The sequence below is a fragment of the Ostrea edulis genome, chromosome 9, assembly GCF_947568905.1.
Source record: "Ostrea edulis chromosome 9, xbOstEdul1.1, whole genome shotgun sequence".
In the NCBI taxonomy this organism is placed as follows: domain Eukaryota; kingdom Metazoa; phylum Mollusca; class Bivalvia; order Ostreida; family Ostreidae; genus Ostrea; species Ostrea edulis.
In genome coordinates, this window is record NC_079172.1 from 35,649,891 (window position 1) to 35,660,354 (window position 10,464).

The window sequence follows — 10,464 nt, forward strand, 5'->3', positions numbered from 1 at the left end:
GACTGTCAAAGACAGCCTGCTATGCACTTTATGGGGTGTTTAATATGACCTTTATCTCACTCATCACACTCGGAGGTGTCTAGAGGTTTTGTATTTTTAAATAATTCTGATCATGAGTTATGGCATCATAAGAAGTTTTTACAGGAGTTGGAGAGCTTATTTTGACAGAGCATTTGAAGTCTTTGCCAGATTGGTAAAAAAAATTATTTACAGACACTTGATACGAACAAAAAAGGGATGCCTGAGTTGATATAATTTGTAAGGTTGTAATAAGCTCAAATATGAAATTCCTTCAAAATAAGGGACTTGCAAATTTTTTCTGATGTTCAAAAGTTGAAATACATTACCCCTTCCAATGTAACTTTTTAATATAAATTTTCCTCACTCTTTTGGACTTTAAATTGAGAATTCATGGGAATAAATTACACTCCATACAGCATAAATTGAATTCGTTTTACTTATAAAAACATTAAAGTAGTTTTCGCTTTCATCATTTTTTGAAAAAAGTTTGTCTTAAGACTGCCAAGTGTCGTCAATACTACATATTATAATTTAAGAAATTCACAATTCCACTGAAATTATGTCTTCTGTGTACCCTCTCCTGTCTGACTACTCCGCACTAAAGATCTGGATAGGTAACATTGGTAGGAAAAATCTCTCTTTTTCTTCCATCAAGTCTGCAACACAAATACTTACAAAATGCAGGATAAAATCAGGTAAAAAAAAAAAAAAAGAAGAAGACATAAAAAAAGGAAGGAAAAAAGATCATGATAAGATAATGACTGTTGAATCAGGCAGATTGAAAAGATTAACAAACAACTTTTTAATTTGATACCCTCACTGAAAAACTGATAATTTTATATGAAATCAGGAAAACTTATTTCATGAGGAAAGTAAAATGCAAAATGGCAGAAAAATTGAGAGTTAATAGAAATTTGTTCACTTTAAAAAAAATATTTGAAATTTGATTCTGCAAACGATTTTCTCTAGAGAAGACTATGATAGTCAATGCTAATTTCTCTGAACGTTAAGAATGTTTTGTACTGTGCGGTTTAAATGTAGTATTTAATGTGTTTGTCGTCTTGTAATGGGTCTAATACATAATTCATGGATGGAGGGTCCATATTGATAAAAGTGTGTCTAGACTGCCCAAAAGACCAGGTGTTGAATAGCAGGCATTCCTTTCCATTTAAAACAAGAATAAAAAATTGCACAAGGGTGGTATGTTTACATTCACAACATACTTAGTGTTCAGCGAGGCATGCCCGTACAGAAATTGCCACGCTTTAGTGACTCTAGAGAACCATTATTTGATTATACCATGAGATTCCATTCATACTTTTAACATCAAAACGTGACAGTTATAGAAAAAAGAAGGCTTAGATAGAACGTGTGCAAAAACCTTAAACAAAATTTAGGTTGATGGAAAAAAACACCATACGCTTTGTAATAAGTATGAGCTTGTTGGAGATCACTTCAGAAGAATTTTTAGATTTATTTTTCACTCTTGGTTTTTAATTCTTGGACATTAAAGGATTTATATGTTTAGGAATTAAGGAATTTTTGAGATTAACATTTCTCAGTGGAAAATCAAAGAGGTTGTAGAATGTGAAGTATTCAGTTAATATCTTGTGATATTTGAGAGCATCAATTTGACGGCAGGGAATTATCACTCCGGAATGCAAATTGTGTATTCCCCCTAAACAACCATCACCAGATAAAAAAGAGGCATCGACCCAGGAGTACCGTCCTCTTAAAAGGTGTTAAATTAGCAAAAGATTGTCTGGATAGTACCAGGTACTTAGACGTCATCAACCTTTGGTGCTTTCGCCCTTTAAGGATATGTGTCACGGATGTGGAAAAATATAAGCTAATTAAAAAGTAGCAACCACAGGATATAGTTTTCAGAGTCGAACGACACTTCACCTTTTTGTTTGGCGACTGACTCGGAAGCTGAGACATTTGTGTTGCTCTGTGGGTGATACATCACACTGTTCAAAGATTAAATAGATCTTAGACGGACAAGGAGCAATTTTTCGAATTCATTGACACGGTTACTTATCCAAAAAAAAATATTTTTTTTGTTGAAGTATTTTAATTATACGAAAACGGTGTCATTGATTTGTGTCAACAACCAGGGAAGTGACTATGTCACTCAGCAAAAAGATGGTGTCATGTGAATAAAAAAAAGGTCCGGAAAAGATTTAATTGCATCACCTAATTGGATTGTTGTCTTCACCAGGATATATAGGAATTTTGTGCTTCCCAGCGGTTTAGGAGATTCTGAGTGAAGACGAAGTGAGATGTAATTTTGTGACTGAGTGGAATTTTTATTTTTATACAAGGATTTGAATTTACAGACATGCATGTTGAGGGAAGAGAGGGTCTGTGTGATTCACCAACATACGCCAACATGAATATGATTCAAGGTATATCTCAATCATATCCCACAAATTTTAAAATCTACCATTTAATCAATAATTATGATAAGTAATTTATTGACATTACAACTCTGGGTAATATTTTGGGAGATATGAGTTGAAACATTTTAAGACAGACGTCTTTTGTTGTATGTACATGCAGTATTAATGGATGCAGGTTCACAGTTTATCAAAATTGTTTCACAGCACATGTTGCCCTGTGAGTTTTTATTGAAATAAATCGGGGAATGATTCAATTTTATTATATACTTTTAATGATTCTAGCAATCTCAAATTTACTGGGTTTGATTGATAGATTTATAAATAAATAAATGAGTATAAAACCAGAAATTAGCAATAAAAATTGTTTCATAAATATGTTTTCAAGTCTTTTTTCCCCTGATAATTAATGACAGCATTGTTAATTCTTTTTGGAGAGATATATTTTGCATAGGTAATGTTATATTAGCTGATTGATTGTATAAAACCACAAATATTTTGTCAAAATGAAGGATCCCAATTACTGAAGTAATTAATTAAAATGCATATTTAATGAAGGGAGTTCTCATTGTAAGAAAGATTTATTGCCGATCATGTGACCAGAATTTTCTATTCCAAGTCCGTCATGAATTAGAAATGACTGAATTCTCTGGTAATTAGTTTTTCCCACAGGAATTTAATTATCATAAATGTACACCATGTTTATATCTGTTTTCCTGGTAAATATTTTGCAAAGAAATGTAATACGGAGAAATAGCAGATTTTTAGGGTTGTTTTTTTTAATATTATTTTTGTTTATTAAAATTTTTATAGGATACATGTATTCATGTAATTGGAAAATATAAGCAAAATTTGGGGGATTTTTTTTTTTACATTATCATTGTGTATTGCATGTGATTGATAATGAAACGCACAAGTAGTTCACAGAATGTCAGATTAAAATGGAATTTATCCAACTCAGATAAATGGAAGAATAGTGAAAACAACACATGGCCCAAAACTTTTGTGTATCTTAAAACTAAATGGAATGTGTAAATACTATTGATAGAACTGTAAACAGGATGCCTGGGGCGCCTGTCTTCTGATTCCGATTTAATAATGTTGGGCCATTTACAAATATGCAGCCATTGAGTCCTTAGGCAGTTTTATACAGTGCCGATTTACTGGGGCTTGAAGCCAGGAAATACACTACATTCCAGTGTGGAATAATTTTCTCGCTACACTGGTTCAGCTCAATGCCTCAATGTTTGGTATTTTGGCAATCCCACAATGCACTTGTAGTGGAGAGAGAGAGGCCATATTATCAATGATTATTCAGTGTTTGGCTGGCATGAGAGCAGGGAGGAAGCCTTGGGATTTATTGAAATAATTGCAGCTGAGAAAAACAGCGATGTTAAGTAAGGAGCCATTAGACATGTTAATGCTTTATATGTGAGGGATATATCTTAACTAGTGTTGTGTTTAATAATGTTGGGAAAGTCTAAGTGAGGTGATTAGGTGGTGTTATCAGGGGAACTATTTCTCTACCTGTGTATTTACTCAGTGGAGGCCACTGTTTACTAACGCAGGATAGACAACAAAATATTGTCAGGAATGTCGACTATTTCACCTACAGAGAGACAGAGTTAGTCATAGCCTTGGCACTTACGTGTACTTGGCCATTTCTCTTCCCCTTGTGATCATGAAAAAAAGATGTGGAAATTTGAATGGGAAATAATATATCACTCCTTTGATTTTTATGTATGTCTTTGTTCTCTTTGTGTGTGTTAAGCCTGGGAGACATGCTTAGAATACAGACCAGAGTTCAGATTGTTGTTGATTTAAGAAGAAAGGAGTAGCATTATACATAGTATTTTGTTTTTTTGACAGATCTTATGAATGGACAATATTCAAGTGATGAATATTTAGTGGTGACAGACCCGGAAGGTGTGACAATGTCCCAGCAGCAGTACCGTGAACCCCCGCCGTACCCTGGGCATTCCAGACAACTACAAAATACACCAGGTATATATACCGACATCATTATTCAACTGTAATTTACATATAGTGCTCACCAGGTATACCAACATCATTATTCAACTGTAATTTACATGTAGGGCTCACCAGGCATACCAACATCATTATTCAATTGTAATTTACATATAGGGCTCACCAGGTATACCGACATCATTATTCAACTGTAATTTATGTGTAGGACTCAAACAGCTCTTTATATTGGCTTGAAGAATCCCACCCCTCCACAAAAATATTATAGTAGAATGGAAATTTTTTGGGGTTCATTGAAAAAAAAATCACACTATTTTAAAAGAAAAGAAATTGAATTTGAAGTGTGTATGAGGTGGTTTATGTTTTGTCCTGTACTCATTATCTTCATTGCTACTCTTTTCTTTTACAGGGTTAAGGCAAAGCTTCTCAGGAAGTGAGACTAGCACCGATGTATCTGTGTCCTCCACGGAGAATTTGTCTACCTCCGTGCGACAAGAGCCACAGGGGGAGGAGAACCAGTCTTCCACTGGTTACCCTTCCTCCCATTTGGACTATAGTAGCAGCGATGCCAGCTACAGTATCCTAGCACGTCTAGGTATGCCCACCACTGCTCTGGAAATGAAAACGTCAACAGTCTCACAGCCGTATTACCAAATGGCAGGACACTGTATTCCACATCCAACAGATAAATTTGGATATTTAAACAATCCATGTTGTGGATCTTCTTTTTCATGGCATCCACCCCAAGTATCAAATTCGTGTGTTTCTATGACAAAAACAACAGATGTGATTTCATCAAGTGGACAAACGTGGCAGTTGCAGCCCTCTTATTTTACACAACTGCCCCCACCTCCCGAATATCCGGGATTTAGTGTGGAAAAGCCTGAACAGTTACGACGGTCATACGAGACGATGGATCGCGTTGATCCAGCAGAGATGTCCGCCTGTAAATCCCAACCTGACCTTACGCGTTATTGGGAGACTCACAGCAAAATGATGGAACAAGAAACTCTACAGCGGGAGGATCAGAGGTTTGTGTTCATATTTGTGGTGGATCTTACAATTTATATGTTTTACTAAATGCTTCATAGAAACCATAGGTATAGATATATTGTGTGCATAGATGAAAATCCATTAACATAGGTAAAATTTTCTTCATCATTTGAACATTGAATAAGCTGGTTGAAAATTGAAAAATGCATGAACATTTTTATGTTCTTTATTTTCAGTACTCCAACCTCATCGATTCGATATGAAGAGGTGGACCCCCTAACTGCTCGTGCTAATAGAATGATTGACATGTTGACAGAAGAAAACAGAAAACTAAGAGATGAACTCCGTGTGTACAATAGGAAAGTTTCAAGACTTCAAAAGTTTGAATTTGAAATTCAGAAGGTGCATGAGGCTTATGAATCTTTAGTGAAATCCTCACAGAAGAGAGAAAAGTTGGAATCCATTATGAAGAAGAAGCTAAAGGAAGAATTAAGAAAACTTCAGGCCACGAACAAACAGCTACAAGGTGAGCCTTTTCTCTTTTTTACAAGGTGAAACTTAGTCTCTCACGTGTACACTACATACAACCTCATTGAACTGCCATGTCAGACGTCCAAATTATTTCAAATGTAAATACCACATGCAAAAGGCATGAACAATGCAAAATGAATTTTAAAACTCCAAATATAGTGTTTGTTTGCCACCCAATTGTCTTGCATATAAATTGATAATTTTCTTGATATGAGGAACATATTTTTAGAATGAGACTTATCTGTAAATTTTAGATAAGGAGCATGCATGGAGTATTTACAATTGATATGGCTTGTTGTCAACTCTGGGTATAATTTCACACATTGTGTACAGTGGGGATTAAAAACCTTTTGTTAGGCAGGCTGTTAGCATGAGATTATCAGCACCAGAAATCTCTCCTAGTAAACTCCTTGGTCTTTTGGCTGGCACCCAAACTTCTGTATTGGTGTGAAATTTTATCTGCCTTTACATAATGAAGGAAAATTCCTTTAGACTGTTTACAGAGGCAAGGACAATAGGGCAGAATATGATTCATAATTGTCTTTTGAATTGTGTATCATAGTTTTAAAAATTTGTGTGGGTTTTGTTATTTATGTAATTTTCATGAGCTGTGTCTAAAAATATTGAAATGCATCATAAAGGACGTCAATCTCAAATTATTAATTAGTTTCACTAAGAAATAAATGTTAAGTAGTCGTTTTATCTTGGTAAAATTGTTTTCTTTATTTACATGTATGTGCATAAATTTATTACAAGCATGCCCTGAAGCACATAATTCCTACACTGCAGTGACTGCATTATATAATCTAAAATTGACGTTTTTCTGCAAGTTAACAAAGTTTACTAAAGAAAAAAATCTGTTGATTACAGAGCAAGTGGACAGATCAACCACAGAATGTGAGGACGATGGAGAGCAGGTGTCCGATTTAGAGAGAAGTCGTAAATTCGCAGCTGTGGTTGCACAAAGTGAGTTATTCGCCTTTGCTCTGATATGAATTGAACTCAATACAAAGACACAATACTGAATATGCTGATGTGAAAAGTTTTAGAAATTAGGTGTATATACTCAGGAATTATTTCAATAAATGGGGACCAATTTTGTAGACTGCCAAGATTTTATAATTCTTCGTTACATTGAACATTGTCTACTCTGTGTTTATCTCAATTCATGGTACAAAATATCCTCAATATCCGGGATGATTGATTCCCAAAGCAATGATTCCAGGGGTGTGTATGTCTATTGAAGTGCTTTCATCGTGTTGAGTTTTCTTTTACAATTGTTGATTGTTTTTGATTTTCAGACAAAGAGCTGATGTCCAGCAAGGAGACATTAGAGTTGGAGGTTGCCTCACTCCGGACATCTCTACAGGAACAGCAGTCCAAGATGGACATCCTGGACAACGCACTGACCAATGCTCAGGGCAATGTTGTCCGGCTAGAGGAAGAGGTATAAAAACAATTAGAAAGTAATATAATGAATTCAATTTTTTTTCTGTTCCTTTTTATTTATCAAGCATTTTTGTTAGAGAGTTCATTCTTTATTACTTTTCGTACTTTACTGCAATTAGCTATAAAAAAAATTGTAGAAGATATTGTGTATGAAAAATTGTATAGATTTCATTGTCTCTGAAGAAAAATAAATAGGGGATAAGAGTTATCCCCCTTTTTTCATACAGTACACATATTCTCTTTCACTGCAGTGTTGTAAGAAGCAAGTACAGATGGAAAGATTAGAAAAACTACAGAAATCCTTCTCTTGTCTAAAGGCAGCATGTGAAAAACGTGAACAATTCGAAAAACAAATTAGGACTCAATTAGAAAAAGAGGTGACAAAACTTAAATCCCAGCAACAGGACTGCGGCTCCGTGTCGCAGTCAGATAGTGCAGCTTCTCAAGCAGAGGCCACCAATCTCCACTCACTACAGACTCTCATTAATGAGAAGAAATCCAAGATTCTAAAACTGGAAACAGAGGTGATTAAGTGGCAGCAGAAGTATCTGGAGGAGAGCGCCCTGAGGCAGTTCTCTGTCCACAATGGACTGTCCACTGATCTGTTGGACTCTGAAAATTTAACAGAGGAGAAAATTGAGAAGTTGACCCAGCTTGAGGAGGTTGTGAATGCTCGACAGCAAGTGGAGGAACTAGATGCAAAGTAAGAAATTATGTAGGCTGTCTGAGAAATAAAACCTAGAGTGAATTGTCTCCCTTTTACAATTAAAGATAAAAACAAATTGTGCAAGGTTTCACAGTCTTCCATTAAATGTCTGTTTATAACCTTCATCAGTTTCTTCATGCCCCCAAGATTTATGTCCAGAAAAATAATTCTCATTTGGTTAATTAATACAAAGGAAGTAATACACTGAAAAAAATCTAATTTTTTATTTTTATTATTTTACAGGCTCAAAAGTTTGCAAACAGAATTAGCAGAAAAGAACGCTATGATTCGGGTGTTCCAGCGCTCAGGACCCATGACAAGAAGTAGTAGTGTGCACACCCTCTCTGGGGCCTCATCTTCCCTCCTCTCTCCCCGACCATACCACCATACAACGTGTTCACTGACCAGACAGGGAACCCTCCCCACCGTCCGTCATGTTAAAACAGGTCAGTAGGTCAACATGACAGCAGCAAGAAAGGGGAATAACTGAGGGGAAAATGGATAATGACTTAAAGATGAATGCAACTGCTATGAAAAAGGAAAATAAGTAATGTGAAGGGGCTCTGATAAAAAAAAATTATTGCATGACAAATATTTCAAAAGGAAATCTTATTAAGGTTATTCATCAAATTTGAACAGATTTTATTCAACTTTACTTTCCTTAACAGGTAGCACAAGCACATTAGAAACTGGTGGGAGTTTTTCGCTAGATGAAGATTTAGCATCACACATTCAGCATCTAACAACAGAGGTAGGCATTGCAATATCTTTGTCCTGATGGCAGTACGCCTGCCAGTTTATAGTAATGTAAAACTTTTTAAAAATCTAATAGTTTGTCTGATTGAAGCTGCATTGTGTAAAAAGGCATCTCTAATTTTTATTTTTCTCTCTGCAGAGCAAAGATTCCAACACTTCGTCTGAAGATGACTCAGCAAAAATCTGGCAAGTGTGAGTACCTCCCTCCACGAAAAGCAATGGAAGAACGTGGTTACCTCCCTCCACAAAGTTCTTGTCTGGATATGAGAAAACTTGAATGGTTTAATGTGGGCACCCGCGGATTTCACTGCACGATGGAACTGTAGCAAACGTCCCTGCTAGCGGAACATTACTGTGTTGTATGGCAATTTTTCAAACCTTTTTTTGCCTTTGTTTTTCCTTACTCTGTTTTGATTTCGATGTTGTAAGGGAAAACAAGATTATTTATAGCAAGTTTTTTTTCTGGAACTTGCATTTTCTAATGGAAAAAACACTTTACCAAGATCTGATTTTAATGTTGATACAATGTGTTATGATAACGTGAGATGCCGGAATAGCTTATGTTGTTAGAGAGAGAGCTACACCATTATTCACCTTTTGATTGCATATCAATTCATTTGTGTTCATTTCTTGCTCATGTGAAAAAATGTTGGCATTCGAGATTAAAAATTTCTTGTGCGAGGTATAAAATTGTGCAATATGCCATCCATATAATGCAGGTGCTTTCTCATGTGAATTCTATCATCTTTAATTGTGACGTATTGTATGATATTGTGAGAGATGTTAATTGATGTACTGATTATCATTGTTGTCATAGCTGATATTCGTTGTAATGCTGTCCGACATTTCATTGTAAAAATCATTTTGTTGAGAAACTATATTTGATCGGCATGTCAAACCACTGCCAAGCTTTATGTATTTAAGCATATAAATATTTGTTTCCTCGAGAGAAATGCTTTGTGATCTTAAGTCTCCGATTCTCATTATAGGAGAGTGAAAAATGTCAACTTTTATATAATATGTGAACAGTTATCTCCATGACGATGTTACAGATTGTTGACACACCAATGCAAAAATTCCAGTGTTTGTATTGATGAGGTTTTTGTGTGAGAATGTTTTTACAGTTAATTTATTGGGAATGTGAGCTTTCTGTTATATTTTATATATGTGTAAAGTATTTTTCCATCCATGTGCCAAGTTTTGATAAAATCAGCTGGTCTGTGATTTTAAAATGATGTAAAACTTGTAGATTTTTTGATGATGATGATGTAATACAATAATGAATGAAACACCAAGTCTTGACTTACAATTCCTGATGGTGATGTAGCATGTGCAATTTCATGCAAGTTGAACATGACTTATTTGTAAACTATTGCCCTGCAATTATGGTACCTCTGTACTGAGGGTACCACTGCACCAGTCTAAGCTTGTGAAAAGAGATGATAATATTCACAAATTAAAACTGCACTTTGGATGTGTGTAGTGCACCGAGAAATTCTGGAACTATCTTAGATCTCTCTCTCTCTCTCTCTCTCTCTGGACAATGAAACCTGTTAAGTGAGGACGTCTTCACAATGTCTAGAAGATAGTACATAGATGTTTTATTGTAAAGGCAAAAATGTA

At 35.3% G+C, this 10,464-nt stretch overlaps 1 protein-coding gene across 4 annotated transcripts; it reads left to right on the top strand.

Annotated features, from left to right (window-relative positions):
• Positions 1-1,336: 1,336 nt before the first annotated feature.
• LOC125657601 (angiomotin-like protein 1) lies at positions 1,337-10,130 on the top strand. 4 transcript variants are annotated; one of them, XM_048888282.2, is made up of 10 exons: positions 1,337-2,429; positions 4,290-4,424; positions 4,816-5,437; positions 5,636-5,925; positions 6,801-6,896; positions 7,232-7,377; positions 7,631-8,082; positions 8,329-8,531; positions 8,754-8,836; positions 8,981-10,130. In XM_048888282.2, the coding sequence occupies exons 1-10, from the start codon at positions 2,363-2,365 to the stop codon at positions 9,035-9,037; spliced, it is 2,151 nt and encodes a 716-aa protein (XP_048744239.1). In that variant the 5' UTR covers positions 1,337-2,362; the 3' UTR covers positions 9,038-10,130. The 4 variants fall into 4 exon arrangements, with proteins under 4 accessions (XP_048744239.1, XP_048744240.1, XP_056004959.1 ...); XM_048888283.2 differs by having other exon boundaries at positions 1,399-3,817; XM_056148984.1 differs by lacking the exon at positions 1,337-2,429 and adding an exon at positions 3,914-4,044.
• Positions 10,131-10,464: the final 334 nt, after the last annotated feature.